At 33.6% G+C, this 20,534-nt stretch overlaps 3 protein-coding genes across 3 annotated transcripts; 1 reads left to right on the forward strand and 2 right to left on the reverse strand.

Annotated features, from left to right (window-relative positions):
• Positions 1-893: 893 nt before the first annotated feature.
• Positions 894-3,758, reverse strand: LOC142973874 (cytochrome b5-related protein-like). Its single transcript, XM_076115897.1, has 5 exons — positions 3,384-3,758; positions 2,702-3,105; positions 2,259-2,444; positions 1,844-2,074; positions 894-1,488 (listed from the first exon to the last, which is right to left on the reverse strand). Exons 1-5 carry the CDS (start codon positions 3,636-3,638, stop codon positions 1,209-1,211), a joined length of 1,356 nt encoding a protein of 451 aa, XP_075972012.1. The 5' UTR covers positions 3,639-3,758; the 3' UTR covers positions 894-1,208.
• Positions 3,759-4,718: 960 nt separating this feature from the next.
• LOC142973593 (cytochrome b5-related protein-like) lies at positions 4,719-7,581 on the reverse strand. Its single transcript, XM_076115447.1, has 5 exons — positions 7,160-7,581; positions 6,644-7,047; positions 6,175-6,360; positions 5,517-5,747; positions 4,719-5,060 (listed from the first exon to the last, which is right to left on the reverse strand). Exons 1-5 carry the CDS (start codon positions 7,412-7,414, stop codon positions 4,775-4,777), a joined length of 1,362 nt encoding a protein of 453 aa, XP_075971562.1. The 5' UTR covers positions 7,415-7,581; the 3' UTR covers positions 4,719-4,774.
• A 1,143-nt stretch (positions 7,582-8,724) lies between these two features.
• LOC142973875 (cytochrome b5-related protein-like) lies at positions 8,725-13,373 on the forward strand. Its single transcript, XM_076115898.1, has 5 exons — positions 8,725-9,147; positions 9,318-9,721; positions 10,977-11,165; positions 11,619-11,849; positions 12,430-13,373. The coding sequence occupies exons 1-5, from the start codon at positions 8,896-8,898 to the stop codon at positions 12,758-12,760; spliced, it is 1,407 nt and encodes a 468-aa protein (XP_075972013.1). The 5' UTR covers positions 8,725-8,895; the 3' UTR covers positions 12,761-13,373.
• Positions 13,374-20,534: the final 7,161 nt, after the last annotated feature.

Consider the following 20,534-nt stretch of genomic DNA (forward strand, 5'->3'; position numbering starts at 1 on the left):
GGTCGGTTCAAATAAAACTTACTGACTTTGTTTTACAGTGTTCAAGCGTGTACACACTCTCTATTACATTACTCCTTTATCACTGCCTGCCACTACAAAGCCACTATGGTGTACATTGTTTTCTCACTTAGATTATAGTGATTAATACGTTACGTCAAAGTAGCAATGCACTTAATAGTGACCATCAATTTGACGTATAGTTGTCAACTGAGATCCACGATAAGCCGGCTGGAATAACTTTTTGAGTGATTGTTATTGGACATTCTAACTACTAATGAATATTTAAACAAAACGGTATGTGTTTGGAATGCTTTGCATTGATAAGCTGCTTATTGACCATTGATAAGAAAAGTCAGAACTACGAGGGTCAATTTGATAAATGTCACACTTAGCAATTAATAAATAATTCTAAGAATAAAGAACTAAATAACATTGAAATAGATAACAAGAATAATATTAGTGAATTCAACTAAGACTTACCCCCTAATGTACCCGCGTTCAAGGCGATAATAATAAATAATAAATTTAACCCATTACTGTCCCACTGCTGGGCAAGGGTCTCCTCCCGTAATGAGGGAGGGGTTAGGCCTTAAGTCCACCACGCTGGCCAAGTGCGGGTTGGGGACTTTGCATGCCCTCAATAAATGTATTAAACAAATTTTAGGCATGCAAGGTTTCCTCACGATGTTTTCATAAATGATAATTATTATATGAAAATATTAATATGCATTGGATGCTATAGCATCATTTTTAAAACTAAAGATAGGTATACACAAACAATATATTATCTTTATTTCGTGTGTTTATGTCAAATATAAATTACGCTATTTTTAAAAAAGCTATATTTTATGAAGACAAATAAGATTTGAAAATATTTTTATTCCAACTAAGAAAACATAGTATTATAAATACTTGAATATCACAACTAAACAGAATAATTTATGAAATCATTCAGGCAAAACAAAAAAAGATATGTCTTAGAAAAATATATTCATCCATTTAAATATTGAAACAGATTCAGTGGTTCGTGTATTTTCTTTAGAGATATTTACACACTGTGTAATCTGAAATAGTAAGCACTTAAAGAACTTAATTCTGTACGACGGCTTTTCTGATCAAAATAATATACTAGTTAGTAAAATTTATTCTTCAATTTTAACTTGATTTATTACACTTATTATTATCTATGGTAATTTAGAAAAAAATGCTTAACTATCCAAAACATTAGGATCGGTTTTCATGGCCGCTTTTAGCTGCCCCATAAACATATCAACAGAAGACGTCATTCTGAAGTTTCCTCTAAATTTCTTACAATTCTTCAAAAATATGGGATATAAATAGCTTAAATAAGCGTGGTCTAATGTAGGAAAGAGATGGTGCATCGCATGATCACCGAAGAATGTCAATACTTTGAAGAGACTGCCGTTGATATCAGTTCGATCCATCACAGCCTCGAGGTTGTGTAGTCCCCAGTCTATAGTAGCGTCCCTAGAAAATGATAAATTGCTTTTTATATCTCATATTAAGAATTATTCACGCTGCTGCTTTCAAATACAAGCCATCAGTTTTATGATCAGACTATAAAATTTTGATAAATTTTCATTATATTTCACATAGATTCAGCATCCAATTTCTTTTTATAGACTTAGATATTAGATAGTTTTGATTTACCAGTACTATTCTATATACTCATAAGTAAATATTTTCTATCACAAATGGATATTTACGACTAAAGTAATTCTTTCAAAAACAAATTGTATTTACTTATACTGACTACATACACCAATAAACAGCTCAGACAACAAGACATGCTATCAAAGTATTTTTCTTTTCTTCTACTCACTTAACTTGATCACCGTCTTTAAAGATGTCAGGATGATGATGAGCCGCATTGGCTCCAATATTGGCGAATATAAAACTACCAGTGCAGATGATCCATAGCCACATTATGATAGAATCGTACAAGGAAGCTCCACTGACGACATACATCCACAATGGGAGTAGAAAACCAAGACCATCATGCCATTTGTAATGTTTCTTAAAGAAACTCTCATCTAAGAAGTTTAATGAAAACCTAAAAGTAAAGGTAATGGTGATTTAACAAAAAAAATCGGCACGACAACATAATAATAATCATAATCTTAGTAAAGCCACTCACTCTGATGAGGCAATTCATAATCATTCATAAAATGAACAAAATTAATCTGACAAAGTCGTATTTTTGTTAATCCTTGAAAACAAAAAACTTTCTACTTTACCTTTTAAAGAAACTGATGAGGAAAATAGCAGGAAAGATTGCGAGCTCAATCAAGAAAGTGAACTTCGCATAAAGAGGTTTTTTCCTAGGATTCCACAACAGCATGGGTTCGAAAGCACTGACTTCTAAATCCATGAGCGTATTAGGGTACAAATGGTGTGACAAAACGTGAGATACTCTGAAATCCCTGTAAATAAAAAAAAAACATAGATGATACATCAAACATGTCTTAATGGTATTTTCCTTTAGCTTTTTGCAAACCGTTTGTCCCACTGCCAGGCAAGGGTCTACTCCCGAAAGAGTGAGAAATTACGCTTTAAATCCACCACGCTGGGCAAGTGCGGGTTGGGGACTTCGCATGTTCACAAGAAATTTATGAAACAACTAAGGCATAAAAGGTATAGATATAATATAATAGTATAAATAAAGGAGTTTCGAAATTACCTGTAGGACCATAAAGTAACATTGAACAAGTACATTCTCCAGTTCGTTTTTCTATGAAGGTAATTATGTGCAGCTACTGCCATCCACGCAAGAGAAAGCGACGCTATCAAGTATGACACCATCACAGCCCAGTAATTTGTAAACCACAACGACAATACCGATGTTACCAAAAGTGTTCCGAAAAGACCATCAATAATTAAATTAGATTTGCTTGATATATTTGGAGGAATCTTTTTCAATTCTTCCATTGCTTCTCGTTTGACTGTTTTGAAGAAACCATCTTCTTCAAAAGTGAAAGGAGAGTTTCTAGGTGTTTTGGCATCTCTGACGTAGTATTTTTGTAACGTTTTCTCAGCAATTGGGTTTAAGTGGTGCGCTTCAAATGCTTCCGTAATATCTGTTCCCTGAAATGTAGATTTTTGGTAATAATAGCAAAAAGTCTGTTTACGGTCTATTGCTGATGAAATGTATTTCTTAACATTTTTTCAAATACATTTTTTTATTTTATTTTTTGAATGTTATGAAGCTGACCTTATTGATAAAGCGAGTAATTTAAAAAGACTACGAATGCTTTCATTCTATTTATATGCATTGTATTGGATCTGTATTTAAATTCTCATAAACACAAAAAAAATATTCAGATCATATTTATTAAAAAAATATTAAAAGAATAAAAGCCTACCTTCGATAGTTCCAACCATTCCTCGCCTCCAGGATGTTTGTTCATAAACTCTGAGAGGTCATAAATCTTTTCGTGAACTCTCCACAGGCCTTCTGCACCATCGTCCATAGCTTTCCCTTGCAGCCATTGTACAGGATGTCTCAAGCCGTCGTCTCTTAGCGAAGGGTACTTTAGTTGAGGAAAACTTACATGAGTCTTCTTTTCCGCTGCCCTTTGATGGGCAAGTTCGATATAACCACTGTCTTTAGGCGCCATTGTATCAAAACATAGCACAATAAATCAGTGTGTGTTCACCGTGATACGTTTTAAACGATTGAATTCGCAGTATAAAACTTTGTTTTTTTATCTGTATCGCAATGAAACAGCATTTTTATTTTAATACGTCTTCTGTACATATATGTCTTTTTTAATGAGATTGGACAAGATCTTGGTGTCATTTTATCAATGATATGATTTTGAATTTGAGAGTGAGTTTGTATTTTATAAGTAGGTACTTATAATAACAGACTTGATAGGTATCAAGTCTGTTATCTTTGCATTCTCGGATGAAGATACTACCGTCACTTAAGAACAAGGATAATAGTAACTTATTTTTTTAGAAAAATATCTTCACTATAATATTAGGTTAATGTGACACTAAGAGGTAAATGTGACACTTATCGCTAATGCCGTCGAGTGAAAACGTGCTATGTTGTGGGACTTTACACGTGGTTACAGACTTAAAATGCGCGATGTTGCCGAATATGTCGTGGAATACCTATCGTAGGGCAGCACTCTCTTAGCGTATACCAGGCCTGGTCTAATTACTTTCGGTGCTCTTTTATTTATAAAACTTGTAACTATAAGAGATAAGTACAATCTAATTTAAAATGACGATATCATATTTTAAATCGTCAATATTTTTTTCGTTATGTAATATCTTTTTGATCAATGTCATTGAGGATGCTCTTCACATTATCATGATAACTAGATTTTTTGTTATCTCGTAGTAAATATTTTCAATTGTCGGACTTGCATTGATAAGATACGCGTGTCATCAAAAAAGGCGTAAAGTATTTATTATTATATTATTATCATACGATTATATTCTTTTTATATTTTCATAGTATTATTCTCAGTAAACATCATTAACTTGAAGATTAGTCTTTTATTTTGTTTTATATCTCCCACATATCACATTTCTAGTGTTGTAAATAAATGATGTCAAACTGTATTTAGCTAAGATCATACAAATAATTGATACATAACAATCAAAATATTATTAACGTTTACAACAAACAATAGGTTCCTTCAGCAAATTTTCGTTGAATCGTCTTACCGTTTATCAAAACACCGTTTCACTTTATGATTTTTATTAACTAATATTAAAGTTTATAGTAACAAAAGTTAAATTACGAAGAGTCTTCCAAGACATTAGGGTCAACTTTGACGGCTGTCTTTAACTGGCCGATAAATAGATCAATAGACGACGTCATTCTGAAATTAGCTTTGAACTTCTGGCAGTTTCTTAAGAATATCGGGTACAAGTGACTTAAGTAAGCGTGGTCAACGGTAGGGAAGAGATGATGCATTGCGTGGTCACCGAAGAAGGTCATTACTTTGAACAGATTGCCGTTGATGTCGGTGCGGTCCATGACTGCTTCAAGCTCATGCATGCCCCAGTCTACAGTCGTTTCTCTGCAATTTCGAAAAATAAAACATGCTATACTTTATATCCAAACAACTACAAAAATAGCTTGATAGGTTTGGTCCAGGTAATTTTAATAAAGAATTATCTAATACAAATATACAAAATTTAAAAAAAAATTATATGGCAATACAACGTTTGCCGGGTCCAGCTAGTATCTAATAAACCTTTATCCCAAATGTCATATTTAATACGATTGTTTCAGTTGCTTCTTATGTATACATAGCATTTAAATAAAGGTGGACACGTGTATATCCGCAAAAAAGATTACCCGCATAAAAGTATATTTTTGGAGACAAGGTCAATTATAATGAAGTGTACATATATAAAGTAGTGTACACTGTACAGAACACATAAGTAAAGCTAACTTTACTTATGGAGCTAACTCCATCAGTATATCGCACGAATAGCAAGAAAGAGAGAATTATATAAAATAAGTATCGCACCTGACTTGGTCACCGTCTTTGAAGATCTGAGGATGGTGATGGGCCGCATTAGATCCGATACTGAAGAAGATGAAACTAGCTGTGCAATTGATCCACAACCACATAACAATGGTATCGTAGAAGGAAGCTCCACCCATGATGTACATCCACAGCGGGAGAAGGAAGCCGACACCGTCGTGCCACTTGTAGTGATTCTTGAAGAAACCCTCCCTGGTAAAGTTGAGAGAAAACCTGAAACACATTTTCATTAATTAGATAACTAAAATAAATACTTATTTCGGCAATCGGGACGGCTTAAAGGCTTTAATTTTTTATAATGTTAATGTTAATTCTCAATATCAACATTAAATCCACAATCTAATCTAAATCTAATGAATTAATTATGAACAGATGGTGGCTTATTTAATGCTTTTTAAATAATTTTTACATTAGTAAATTATTAAACTAAACTGAACTATGACTAATTAACAAAAAGAAAATATTTACAATTATACAATGCATTTAGTATTTAGTATATAATTTTATTAAAAATAAACTTGTAATTAAAATGCCTCAGCCCATAAAACCACAAACTTTTCAAAATCACATCATCAGATTTGAGTTGAAAAATAAATCTAAAATGTTACATTACTTACATACAAGTAGCGTTATTATTTACCTTTTAAGGAAAGTTATGATGAAAAGTGCCGGAAAAAGTGCAAGCTCGATAAGAAGAGTCAATTTTGCGTAAAAAGGTTTTTTCCTCGGGTTCCACAACAAAAAGGGTTCCAACCCACTGACTTCTAAATCCATAAGGGTGTTGGGGTAAAGATGATGTGAAAGCGCATGGGACACCCTGAAGTCTCTGTAAAAATATAAAAAGGTACATTTAATAACAAAAATAGTAAACGTAGCGTGTAAATTCTTGCCTACGACCGGTCAGGTCAATGACCCGTTGAATTATAAACACGTTGGTCATAGTAGTTATGAAGTAATTAATTAGTGTACAATATAGTGCGATACACAACAAGAATAGTCTGGTTGTAATAAATCTAAAATAAAAGCAAAATTAGGAACTTTGACGTAGTAGAATATAGTTTCGAACATTACAAAATGGTACAACACAATAACGTCATAATGGAAATTACCTGTACGACCACAAAGTCAAGTTGAACAAATACATTCTCCAATTAGTTCTTCTGTGGAGGTAGTTATGTGCAGCCACCGCTGTCCAGGCCAACGAAAGAGACGCGATCAAGTACGAAGCCATCACTGCCCAATAGTTTGTTAACCATAGCGACAATACAGACGTTACCAAAAGGGTTCCAAAAAGCCCATCAATAATCCTATCAGTTTTATTGCCCTCAGTCTTAGGGAGTTTTTTCAATTCTTCCACAGCCTCTCGCTTCAATGTTTTGTAAAAACCATCTTCTTTGAAAGTGAATGGGGAATTTCTGGGTGTCTTCGCGTCCCTTACGTGGAACTTTTCTAGCATTTTTACTGCAAAATTCGTTATGTGATGACATTCAAAGGCTTCAGTGATATCTGTGCCCTGTAAAGATATTCAAAATGTTATACAGATCTATACCATTTAAATATTTGATAATATACACTTGAATTTGTTCATTTAATTTTTCATTTAACTATAATTGAAATTAAATTACCTTAGTCAATTCCAACCAGTCGGCACCGCCGGGATGTTTATCTATAAATTCAGTAAGGTCGTAAATGCCATCGTGAACTCTCCACAAGCCTTCTGCTCCGTCGTCTAAAGCTTTTCCTTGCAGCCATTGTACAGGATGTCTCAAACCTTCATCTCTTAGCGAAGGATACTTCAGTTGAGGGAAACTCACGTGAGTCTTCTTTTCTGCCGCCTTTCGATGGGCAAATTCAATATATTCCGCGCCTTTGGGAGCCATTTTATTTAACTCATATCACTTCTAAATCGAGATGCTCACTGTTTAAAATGTAAAGACCTTCTTAATTAATTGTTTATCGCACAACTCTTTTATATTACAATAATAAGATATAATTGTTTAAAGTGTATGTTTTGAAAACACAACAGTTAGTGGATAAGTTATCGTTCGAATGAGGGCGAAGAGCAGGCGAGAAGTGGAATATAACAAATTCATAGATATAATGTTGATAACTTATACAATTAATATTAGGTTTAAGATTATTTTGATGCATATGCTTTAAATTATTAGTTTTGATAGGTTTCTGTTATACACACAGAAATATTACTGTTTAACATTATTCTTCTTCACAGACTTTGGTTGCACACGAAAGTCGTATTTATAACATTTTTCTCACGTGCCTGTTTGTAGTATCTGGTTATTACTATTTTAAAAGCTATCGCTTGGCCTCTCTTATCGTGTTACTCTTTTTTTAGTTAGTGACTTCAAAATATATTTATTTGTTTTACAAATAATTAATTAATCGGATATTGTCATTTTACGTTTTAAGGTCTTCTTGATCTTAACCTTACTTTACCTTACCTACGGAGTATAGTGTAAAATTGTAATCTGACCCGGTTCCAAGTCTCCAAGTCCAAAAAAACATAAGTTCCATTTATCCAGTCCAGCAATTTGAACGCAATACGTGCACAAGCCAAACTAATATGCCGTTTGTTCAAATTCCAAACAAATAGCCGAAGTCACGAGCAAAAGTTGGCTAGTTTTAAATAAATCATTCGTGCCAGTTTGGCCGCTCCAGGAACATTGGGTAGAGTACTAAATAAAACTACAAACCACAAAATTCACAAGCTCTCGCCGTTCGCGTAAAACCCCTTTGTTTCACTTCATCGGCAAAAAGTTGTTTTCAAGTTACATAACTGGCTGAAATAGCGAAAACATTAAGTTAATATTGTCAAAGTAAATCATGACGTTTTGAGCTGAATAGCTTTTGTTGTATTTAGTTTATTGCGAAGTCTGTTTACAGGATAAAAGTTGTTTTTAATAATTCCTAATTTAACGTAAGTAACGTAATAAAAATCATTTGAAAAACATATTTTATGATTTTAACAAAGACCCTGTTAGTGTATTCTTTATTTAATAAAATAAAACCCTGAGAAAATAACACCCAATAAGTAAAATACCATTTGTATATTTATTTGTTGACTTTGACTGTTGTTTTTTGATATCTACGACCTTCTGAAGCAAGTAAATAAATTTTCTTCGATAATAACAATTAATATTCCCGAGATTTAATCCCCTGATGAACTTACTTCGACACGCGTGACTATTAATTATGATGTCATGTATTTCTAACAGTGTTATCTTCAAATAACCTAACGGATCAATACTATTTACAACTTAATGAGTATTAGTTATTATGCATCACCAGATAGTCGTCTTGTCTAACATTTATAGATAGTTCTACAAGATTTTACTGGTCCAAAATGCCCCCGCATTCCGAATGGGGAACCGTGGCGCAAAAACGAGTGGATGCCAAAACCACACATGTGACTTTCCCACAGTTAAAATACCCATCTCTGAGGGACGATGGCATGAGAGACCCCATACAATGGCTCGCTGGAAAGGTAATGGACGATGGCGCTGAGGGGCTGTGGCGTATTCACGACAAACTATACGACTTGACGAGATTTATAAAACGACATCCAGGTGGAGAAGAATGGCTGGAACTCACTAAAGTAAGTACCTATATAATTTTATCATACTCTCATACAATATACATTACCTCTCACAAAAGCCAATCCCGTTTTTGTATTCCATTTAGCACTTTATATTTTGAGTTTATCCTTAAATTACAATCGACTCGCTGTTTACAAGAATCTGACGATTTTCAATTTGTAAATTGTAGGGCACCGACATAACAGAAGCGTTTGAATCTCATCACTTGAACCCAGCCACAGAGAAAATTCTTACACAATATTATATCAGAGATGCGAAGACTCCCCGTAATTCGCCGTTCACTTTCAAAGAGGATGGCTTTTATAAAACGCTAAAGAGAGCGGCTTTTGAGGAGCTTAAGAAAATCCCTAAAGATGCATCTAAGAGTGCAGATAGAATAACTGACGGCTTATTTATATCGCTACTAATTAGTTCTGCCGTAGCCTGCTGGGTCGAGAATAGTGCAGCAGCAAATTTCTGGTATGCTTATGCATCTATCAGCTTAGCTTTGTTGACGGTAGCGGGCCATAATTTTATACACAGGAGAACTAACTGGAGGATGTATTTATTTAATATGAGCATGTGGTCTTACAGGTAAGGTCCTTAATAACTTCCATTCTTGTCGGCTTACAAACAATTCAAGACTCGTTATGGCGTATTTTGAAAGCAATACTTTTAATTTACTTTATGAGGACGGTGTTTTACGTTGTTTTAATTTATCCCTTTCATCGTCATATCCTAATAGGTATACATACGACAGATTATGCCCAACCCGTATTTTTGTCCCATTTAAATTGTGTCATGGATGCAAGAATTTTACGTTATCAGACTTTTGTAGCCACATGGTGGTAATTTTCACGTTATTTAACACGTGAAAGTAAAAAAATATATATTTCGTTTTATAGATTGCCATTTCTTATCGGAACATTACGTAATAAGCGATTGAGATAAGATTGTATTCCAACGCTCCATTGAGCGAACATTTTTGGTAAATTTCATTAATTTCTCGAGATCAGGTTCCAGACAAGACTAATTACTAAAACCTTAGGATAGTTAACATTAATCGACTAAGCAAAGACTGAGCTCTAAGACGTAACATTAATAATATTGAAATAAAAAGTAAAAACTTAACATAGCACAAATCTGTGTTAAAAGCTCAAATCTTCCTGGTGTAAAATTAATTTATTGTGATCTTTGATCTAGCCTCTACAATAATAATGGTTTTGTACAAAATTATTTAACCATTATTTGTACACTTTTTTACATGTTCACTTACATTTTCTACAGAAGTTAAAAAGTAAATCTATTTGTTTACTAACAAAAATTGTTACAATGCGTTACTTGCAGTATTCAGCAACTACATATGAACGAGCTATGTATTATGTGATATTTTCTTAGATTACACGAGACTATCAAGGCTGGGGACATTGCAGGTCACAATGTCATACTTGAGAACACAAATAACATTATAGTACTATTGCATAAATACTTACAAGACTATAATACGTGATTTCCAAAGACTTTTTCTCATCTTAATAAATTAATCCTCGATAATCCTTTTAATTACCTATTCGTTATATCAATAACGACTATAAATAAAAAAACAGCTAAGAAAATACATTTTTGTTACTACCTTATTTTTACGTACTACTTAAAACACGAAAATAAATCCAAATTGGATCCTCTATCCTACCTGCCAACGTATAATCAAAATGTACTCTAACAAAAATGAAATAACTCTTATAAAAATATACTCTATGTTTAAGAGAAAATACATTCACAGAAACAATAAATTATTCCTACATGGAAAATTAATGTACAAATTCAATAAGTAACAATTTATTTCCAGAGATTTCCGAGTATCTCACGTTTTATCCCATCATCTATACACCAACACGCTCATGGACTTGGAGATTAGTTCCCTAGAACCTTTCCTGTTCTACAATCCGAGAAGAGACAAACCATTACATGCGAAGTTGGGATTTATTACCGAAATTTTCTGTTTCCCTTTTGTTTTCTTGTTAAGTTTCACGAAAAGGTAAGACAAGTTTATTTTAATTACCTCTTTTAAAAGCTTAATTCGTTCAATCTGTGAACAGTTGTTTTGATCGTAATTATATCACTGCTGTTTACGTAATGCTCTTATATAATTGTATTTTCTGATAGATACGCTACGTTTCGTTTTTTATCATATGTTTTTGAATAACACTCACCCGTGACTATTACTTACGAACCAGTTCTATATGTGTGTACTTAAATGTATGTTCAGATTGAATACACGATTTTTTATTCACGCGAATACATTATACTTTGGATTACTTGAAGTTCTGGCATAGATAACACTATTAGCAATCCAATGTAATTCCCGTACAATATATGTAAGATATTTAGATAATAAACATCGAAAGCAACATTTGAAAGGTATGGAAGCAAACATCTACCTCACCTTTAACATTAATTAATTTATAATAAAAATACGTTTTTATTTCAGATTTGTCTCCATATTCCGTCATCAAGGTTTCTTGAGAAGACATCTTCGATGGCACGATGCCATAGGTTTACTCCTTCCAGTGTGGATGTGGATAAATTCCGGGGCACCATTGTTGCATGTCATTTCTACGTGGTTGTATATCAATTGTACTGGCAGTCTTATATTCTATTCGATCGCAGTGAATGCAGCACACCATCATCCTGATGCCATCAAGGATGGAGATCAACCTATGTAAGAAAGAAAATATAAATATCAATATTATTGGTCAATTCACGCACGGTCATGCCATTCCAAACTCAGCTGAGCTTGTGCTATGGTAACCAAACAGCTGGTATCATACTTAAATAATTCTAAATACATATTTAAAGAGATAAATTTACAACGAGGCTCCGACCAGAATAAACACTCGTGCTTATCATACGAATATTTGTCTCGGATGGGATTCGAACCCGCCACACGCGGCCCTTCCATCATTGTAGCCAGGCGACCTCGTTAACTACTGCGTTAGACGTGCAGTTAAATTATTAACAAAAAAATACATCTGACAAGAATTTTTAAACTCTTAATTGTCAATAATACTTATGTTTGGCCATAATTTTTCTCAATTATCTAAAGGGCAGCATCCTATTACTACATGTTTACAAAATTGTTAATGGAATCACCAATCTGCCAACCATTATGTTAATTTTTCCTTGAGGAAGAAGGTTGTTTCCTTGAGAGCCTTTAGCCTTGAACCCAATATTAATTTTGAAAGCATAAATAGCATAGGCATATAACTTTCGTTTGAGGAAGAATTACGTCATGCTTTCAGGTCGGAAACGCCAGATTGGGGCATGCATCAAGTTGAAGCTCTTCTGGACCGTAAGGACGTAAACGCCAACACTTTTGCAGTAGTCACTTTATTTGGTGACCACGCACTCCATCACATGTTCCCAACTTTGGATCACGCTCTCTTAAAGTACCTGCATCCTATCTTCATCGACCTTTGTGAGAAGTACCAAGCGAATTACAGGGTCTCGACCCAATTCAAAATGGTGCTCGGACAGATAAAGGAAACAATGCGTACGGAATTCAAAACTGTTGAAGAAACTCATCCGAACATTCGCAGGCGTAAAGCAGACCAAAGTAAATTGGTTCAGTGAATTTGGTGCAACAAAAAAAAGTTGGGTATCGAAGTAAATTCATTTCAATTATTTATTTATTTTATGAGTATTTGTTGATAAAAAATCAATAAAGCGATTGTAGCCTTTATATGTAAAACTTTGTGATATTTTCATTATAACTCAGTTCATTATCAAAACAAAATTGAAACAAAAACACCAAAAATCCATTATTATCATAAACCTAACTTTTAAATAGTACTTTAATTCAGTATGCCCCCTTGCAAACGGAACTGGGGCCAAAAACGGTACTCGTTACTTCGTCATGTAAATTATATAGTTCCCGCAAGGATTCTAAAGAGTTAGTTTCCCATGTATGAGAAATTACTTCACTAACACATATTTGGAAGTACATTAATTATATTATCAAAGTGATATCCGTGAGACACTTTCTACGTAAACTGTAATAATTATGTTACTATGTTATTGCTGAAACGTTTTGCTTTCTTTGATAAGGGTCGATCCGAACTAAATACAATGGAATACGATAAATTAAAAGATAAAAGTAGAACTAAAATTATGTATAATTTTAATTTTGCGTAAAGATTTTACTTATTCAAACTATGTTATTATATTTCATACCTAAGTTTAAGATCTACTGCAATGTTAAATAGTTTAATGAAATAAAGTTTTCTACTAGACCGATTCATTTCAAACCACAGTAGCATCTGTAAACTCCTGAGCCAACCGAAACGTGGCTTTGTATACGAGTAGTACTAAGTAGAAAAGTTGTAGAAGAAACTAAAATTAAACAACTCAACGGCGACTCGCGGCGCGGTCGCGTTATTTCGCTACTTCAAGCCGTTTGTCGCCGCGTTTAACTTATCGTGTTATTTATTCGCGTTGTCTGAATTAACCCTTAAACACGGAAGACTGTCTTTCAGAAACTGCCAATTAATTTAGCTAATCACCGAGTAATATTGATTAAAAGGATCGTTACTGTTACCGGAGACACTAATGATGTTTTTGTAACTTTATCCTCCAGTGAGATGAATTTTCAAAAATACTTTTTCCATTTATTTCTCTATTCTCTACAAAAGCTGTAAAGAAACTTGTCTCTGTGCCGCGATCGGCAATCGGCTACCGATCGTGTGGTCTGGGGTACGGCTAATGTATGTTAAGAATATTTGACTTGCCCGGAGTTTGATAACGCGCCCGGTATATGGCAATAGGCTCGCCTCCATTGCAAATTGTTAAGGGCAAATCTCGGGTGTATTTCGTACACCTCTGCATACACATTCGAGTATTACAGGCGTGATATTACGTAAAAGTCATAATGTTTTTATTTTATTGAAAACCGACACATCATTCTCGAAAAGATATCACGGGGAACAAAAATATTTACTCATATTTTCCCCAAAAACTTTTCACTTAATTTCCCTCGTATGAGTTGCTTCATAAACTGAACAAGTATTGTTAGTTTATTATCCAATTTCCGTAACCTGTGACTCCCCTCTTATTTTGAATACACAGGTCGAACTTATCTCCAGATCTGGCAATATATTCCACACAAATTGGCCATTCATCCTTGTACAACCATGAATTATTATTGAACGTACGCCCTCTGGATAAACATGCTTATTTTGACGTGCTCACTAAAATTAAGATATTTCTCATTTCACTTAAGATTGGATATTAGATGTTTAAGTTAATCGTTCATATTTTTTTCATGGTATAGATAACATATATTAATGTATCCTTAAATTGCTTAGTAATGTGATCAAAACGAAATACTGCAGTGAAAACTCAAGAAGATCTCGAAATTTTCGGGCATGGCAGAATCTCGGCCTTGATGCCTTGATCCCGGCCGGCACATCAACGAAGACAGTAGTCATAGACAAATACCTACCTGTATGTTTTCATATGCCGCTTCAAAATTATATTATTAAATACGAAAGCGAGAAAATGAATTCGAATCTCACTGCACAAAGATATGACAATATTAAGCAGGCAAAGTTATAAAATCTTGTAGTTTAAATAAGATCTTGTGTTATGCCTCTAAACTTTCGAAGATATTTGTGTTAGGTTTTATTTGTTCACGCATATTTTTCGATCAAAACTTTGTTCTGTAATCAAATTTAAGTCGGCCTATCTTCAAAAGATTATAGTAAGTAACAAAGTTTTACATCATTCAATGGAGAATTTATTATGATAAATTGTATGAATAGTTTTATGAACATATTTAGAACTAAAGACTAGCAAATACAATAAACATTTATTCTACAAAATACCTTAAGATTACTAGGAATTCATATCATACCTAATTTCTATTGGAAACAAAACAAGTACTTGAACAAAATTTTATATTAAAATGGAACAACTTTATCAGATTTATAACATCAGGCAAAATAATTTCGTTACATACAAAAATACTTATCAATATTTCGCTCCCACACTTTTTCGTCCCACGCAACTTGATCCAATGATTTAAGCAACGAAACGTATATTTTTTTCAAGTTGAGAAATAAAAAACAAACAGTGCAAGTGAAGCCCGTAGAAAGGAACAAAGGGCTACCGACTGCTCTTTATTGTTTGCCTCACAATATAAAAACCTCCTTTCACGTCAAACGACTTGAACGAAAAAAAAATACCTGTAAAAGCAAATTATTTTCATTTCGCGATGAAATAACGCCGTGGTAATGACAACCGGGCTGGTAATGCTATATAGTGGATTTATTACTTTTTTGTTGATCTGGGATTAAGGAAAACGGATCTTTTTCAATTGGAACGACTTTTTCCTATTTTATCGCCATGTTTTGTTTGGTGAGTGAAATTTACAGTACTTATAATTCAAATACACGCAATTTTCGATCTTTCGACTACAGATTCGATGTATCTAACAGAAAAAATCAGGATTTGTTAATAAAAAAATCGGATAAGTACCCAAAACGAAATTGTAGAACGAGACAGAAGTAAATAGAAAATACATAGGTACAAAGATGATATATTTACACAAAACCCACTATGGTACGATCCTTACAAATTTCCCTTGCTTCATTAATATCCATACATCTTGTTTGATGCTTTTTTTTAATTTCAACGTTTTCACAATATAATATTTTTGTTTTAATATAAACTCACTTTTTAAGGACCATTCGTGATTTTAAAAGTTTCTGTACAACTATTTGTAACCTAATTAAAGTTCTCTCATAGGACCTATTTAGCATAATGTTGTTTGTGTGTAATGACAATAAAATGCTCCTTTAAGAGCAATAATACAAAGTTTTGTGGTACTATACACGTTTGTTATAATGCAGTAATGTGTACTATTAGAGTGCAGAAGCGAGATTTTCTACACACAGTGATATGGATTTGCAAACAGTTGACATCCAAGATTTTATTTTTGTTGATACCTCCCAAGCAAGTGGTTGCAGGTTCAAACCTGAAATATTTTAAATTCACAGAACGCTCTTTCCTAACAGAGACATAAAAAACTGTCTATTTAATTCGCAGTCCGTCTATGTTAGTTTTTATAGATTTTCGAGAAACAGGTGCAGCAAAATTCAAATCAAACACCGACCACAAACTAGATCGTGGTTTTTAAATCCAGTAAATATCAAAGACTAAAAACAAAAATATTCGGCACAGTTAAATTTAAAGCTGTATATTTGTTTGAGTTTTTTTTATAAAACAACATGTAATGTAACGAATAATTGTGGTAAAATTCAAGTGACGTGACTATAATATTTTTGGTAAATAAACATGCAATATTCTACCCAAAAATGTATTCACTTTGCATAAGCGTGCGACCGCAACAAAATGATGTAATTAAATCACATTAAACTATCAACGAGCACATATCAATGTATACAATTTAAAGTATACTTTAAATAATAAAAAAAACCCTTTATATGCTGAAATCGAGCAATGTCGTTAAGTAATAATAATGTCCTCCTAGCCGATATACGGCTACGGCGGTCAGCTTCATTTAAACTGGCCATCTGTGCAGGACTTTGTTTATAGTGTCCAAGTGTGTGCACAATACACAGGTACACTCTCTATTCCACCACTCTCATAGTCTGGTGGGACGGATAACCGACAAGACCAGTGAGAGGTCAGGCGCAGGACCGACGGCTTTACGTGTTCTCCGAGGTACGGAGGTCTTCGACCTCAACTTTCCAACTCCGGGAAATCTCTAAGAAATTCTAAATAGAAAATCTCAGAAAATACTTTTTGGCCCGACCCAGGATTCGAACCTGAGACCTCTCACACGGCAGCCGCATATACTAACAACCGCGCCAAAGAGACAGTTGTCGATAAGTAATGGCTGTAAATCAATCGTTTCAGTAAATCAATCTATAAGTTTCACATTGCAGTATACCTATTAAAGAATGATGAAATGGTCCATAGTTCGTTTACCCTAGTCCAGTAGCGTCGAGTATCAAAAGTTTGACATTAAAAATGTACTGCCAAATTAGTTTCCACGGAGCCCGGTAGAGACGATAAACAGATTTTCGTGTAAAATTTCTCGATCGCTCGCCGGTCGCGATGGTCGATAGTAGTAAAGAATCGAGCTACAGTACATCGTCTCAAAATAAATTGTGTGCTTTTCATTTTCCCGATCCATACAAGAACTATCCCCGGTGCACATTACTTTCGAACTTTGAATACAAACATGTTTTCGAATAGTTAACTTATCATTTCGAATAGTTTACTCATTCACTCGATAGTTGAGTGACCAACGCTCTGATACTGACTCGGGTTCAATTTAAACTGATATGCGTTTTGTTATTTTGACACCCGTGTCATTATGTGCATACTTACTTCGTACAAACAATGACTAGTAAAATTAACGTTGTTTTTTGTCCACTTTAGTTTTATCGTCAACTGTACCTGTTGAGGAAAATCGTTACCGTTATACGTCATGTATATGGCAGCTATTCAGAAACATTGCTTTTTCTATAATATTTTTTTACTCATTGAAGCATATTATTTGTATGTTCATAAAGCAAAAATTACATAAACTTTCTTAGGAACAAAATAACGAGGAATACTTTCGGCTAAAATGTGTATTATTATGGAACTACATCTATTCTAAGTAATACTGTAGCGCAATTCTCTACAGTCGATATTGTCGAGTATCGAAACTTTGACATTTAAAATGACATTAAAGTACTGCCAAAATAATTCTAAGGGAGTCCGCTAGAGGCGCTAAACAGATTTTTATTTTTATCTCGCTAGCTCGCCCATTGTCGGCAGTCGATAGAAGTAGGGAATCGTGGAATACAGGACACTTCTATTATAACGTTAATCTCTCACAAACCATATTGTGGACAGCAATCATTATTTAAACCAAACTGCAGTGTCAACTACTCTGCTCAATTTCCTATTGATCATGTTATTTGGTAACGTATACACGTGTGACACCTGCTCGTTCTATGATTACTATTATCAATGCATAAACCCGTACGGTTGAATAGTCAGGGCGTGCACAGACGTCGGCTCGGGGCTCGATGTTTGTTACTCAATCACACTTGATGCTGGACGTATTTCCACGAAATATCGGAGAGGTTGCACGTGTTAGACTATTGAATATGATTATCTGTTCGTAGACTTAGTTATGTGGGATTCAACTCTGCATTTGAAGAAAGGCTGATGAAACATGACAAACTAAAATGTTATAAGTCAAATATTCTTTATTTCATAAACTTTAACAAGTATTTGAAATCGTCAAAATATTTTTTATCCACCACCGTTTCGGAAAAACTGTTGCTCGTGAGAAGAAACGGCAAGAAACTCACGGCTTGCTCTTTTTAAATGTCAATATTTCCAAATTAATAACAATGTCATAATAATGAAATATAACAAATTAATAACAATGTCATAATATCAAATTGTAATACATTATTTTGAAATAGACTTGGTAGAAGCAGCACAGTCCCAAGCTTTGTTATCATAATATTTGCCTTTGACTTTGACTATAATATAATGATGATAACGAGAAAGTTTAGCAGTCATCTTTTGAGGTATCTAATACTAGATACGTCCACGTAAAATCAGTTCTCGGGGTAAAAAGTAGCCTACGTGTTGATTTAGGTTATAAAATATATGTGCACGAGATTTCATGACAATCCGATATACTAGTTTTTGCGTGAAAAGTAACGAAACTACATACATACATCAATCCTTACAAACTTTGCATTTATATTACTAGTAGGACATGAATCACGTAGAATCAAACTTACTAAGCCTAGTTCAATGTCAATTCTATTCCATTGTTAAAAGTAGACATATGTGTATAGATATGTTATGTGCAATAAAAAATAACGAGGGTATTCGCATGTGCCCACTGTCCGACAGATGGAACTCCATTACTGCGTAAACGAGTTTTTTTAGTTTCATAATAGTCATAGCTCGTAAGATAGATACAGCTAGCCTAATTTTATTCAGAGAATGGCCGTTTACGAGAGATCATATTTCGACCGAAATGAAAAATGTTGTTTTTCTCAGAAGCATTTCCCTGAAGTATAAACTTTTGTTTTATAAGCTTATTTAGTGGGTCTGTGGTAGTACAGTTTCTCTTTGTTACAAGAGGAATGTTAGTCGTTTAATTTATAGCCTTATGTGAAGCAATTTTAATTTTATAACCTGTAAAATTAACACCTCGTGTGAGATTGAATTTCAAAATCACTCATTTCTGAAATTGGTCTGATCATGACTCCGAATGTACTGTAGATCTTCAAATAAGAAAAAGGTATGGAGTAAACAATGTCAGTGTTGATGATTCACCAGTATTTCATTTAATTTATTACCTTCTTTTCCAATCTGAATCAGATTACAAACGAATTTGAAAATATAACCAAACAAGTCACGCTATAAGTCACAAGCGTAACGTAACATTTGCAGTACATTACTGAATAGTTTTAAATAAAAAAATACTCAGCGCAATCACAATGAACAAAATAAATCTGAATGATATAATGTAGAAAAAAAATTAACGAGCAATCAGGGAAGGCGAATGCAGCTGGCCATTACAGTTAAGCTTGGAGTTCCTCCACTTTTCTTAATGAGTAAACGTCCTGACTGATGTCTCACTCGTTTGTATAACTTAGCCAAACAAATCAGTCATTAAAAACTTTAAATTGTAACTTTTAAACTCTCGCGTTGCATGTTTAATATAGAATAGAATACAGGACGCGAACACGCATTTTACCTTAAAATGCCTAACGTTTCTTATGTCAATCTTATCATGCCTATTATTTTCAACAAATTCTTTCTAGCCTTATTTAATATACACAATATTATGTACTAAAATTATTTATATCTTTTATATTGCAAATCGCAGCCTGCAACCACAAAATGCGTGTTCGGCTTAATTCCTATTACTAAACTTCATAAAAGATAGATTTATATTAATTTTATACTTATTCTGTATATTATTCACCAATTTTTTTTTTGTTTTTAGCACTAATTAAACAGTTCAGGTTCATTGAACGAATGTCTAATGACCTGTAAACCATATTTCATAAACAAATGTCATTAAGCTCTTTGTGGTTTTAATTATGCGACCGCAGAAAGTTATTTGGTGTTAAATTAATATATGAATACGAAATATATGCAGAATAAAGCAAGTGAGGCTAGGTGATATTTTATGATTCGAACTACCAAAGCAACTTTTGGGATAAATATTTGTGAAAGGGAACGTAAACACCAAACTGAAAAATACTCTTCGTTCCAGTTGTTACTGTACTCGTTAGATAATCCTTATAATATTTATCTACATATTTACCTTTAGCATGTCTACGTATCAGTTATG

This window comes from Anticarsia gemmatalis, chromosome 6 (genome assembly GCF_050436995.1).
Source record: "Anticarsia gemmatalis isolate Benzon Research Colony breed Stoneville strain chromosome 6, ilAntGemm2 primary, whole genome shotgun sequence".
NCBI lineage: Eukaryota > Metazoa > Arthropoda > Insecta > Lepidoptera > Erebidae > Anticarsia > Anticarsia gemmatalis.

Excerpts from the sequence above, each read along its gene's own strand:
- LOC142973593 (XM_076115447.1), bottom strand. The coding sequence starts at position 7,414 with ATGGCTCCCAAAGGCGCGGAATATATTGAATTTGCCCATCGAAAGGCG. Across the intron at positions 6,361-6,643 it reads TTGACTTTGTGGTCGTACAG|AGACTTCAGGGTGTCCCATG; the intron begins GTAATTTCCATT and ends ATATTTTTACAG. Across the intron at positions 5,748-6,174 it reads ATCATAACTTTCCTTAAAAG|GTTTTCTCTCAACTTTACCA; the intron begins GTAAATAATAAC and ends AATGTGTTTCAG.
- LOC142973874 (XM_076115897.1), bottom strand. The coding sequence starts at position 3,638 with ATGGCGCCTAAAGACAGTGGTTATATCGAACTTGCCCATCAAAGGGCA. Across the intron at positions 3,106-3,383 it reads AATGGTTGGAACTATCGAAG|GGAACAGATATTACGGAAGC; the intron begins GTAGGCTTTTAT and ends TCTACATTTCAG. Across the intron at positions 2,445-2,701 it reads GTTACTTTATGGTCCTACAG|GGATTTCAGAGTATCTCACG; the intron begins GTAATTTCGAAA and ends TTTTATTTACAG.
- LOC142973875 (XM_076115898.1), top strand. The coding sequence starts at position 8,896 with ATGCCCCCGCATTCCGAATGGGGAACCGTGGCGCAAAAACGAGTGGAT. Across the intron at positions 9,722-10,976 it reads ATGAGCATGTGGTCTTACAG|AGATTTCCGAGTATCTCACG; the intron begins GTAAGGTCCTTA and ends ATTTATTTCCAG. Across the intron at positions 11,166-11,618 it reads TTGTTAAGTTTCACGAAAAG|ATTTGTCTCCATATTCCGTC; the intron begins GTAAGACAAGTT and ends TTTTTATTTCAG.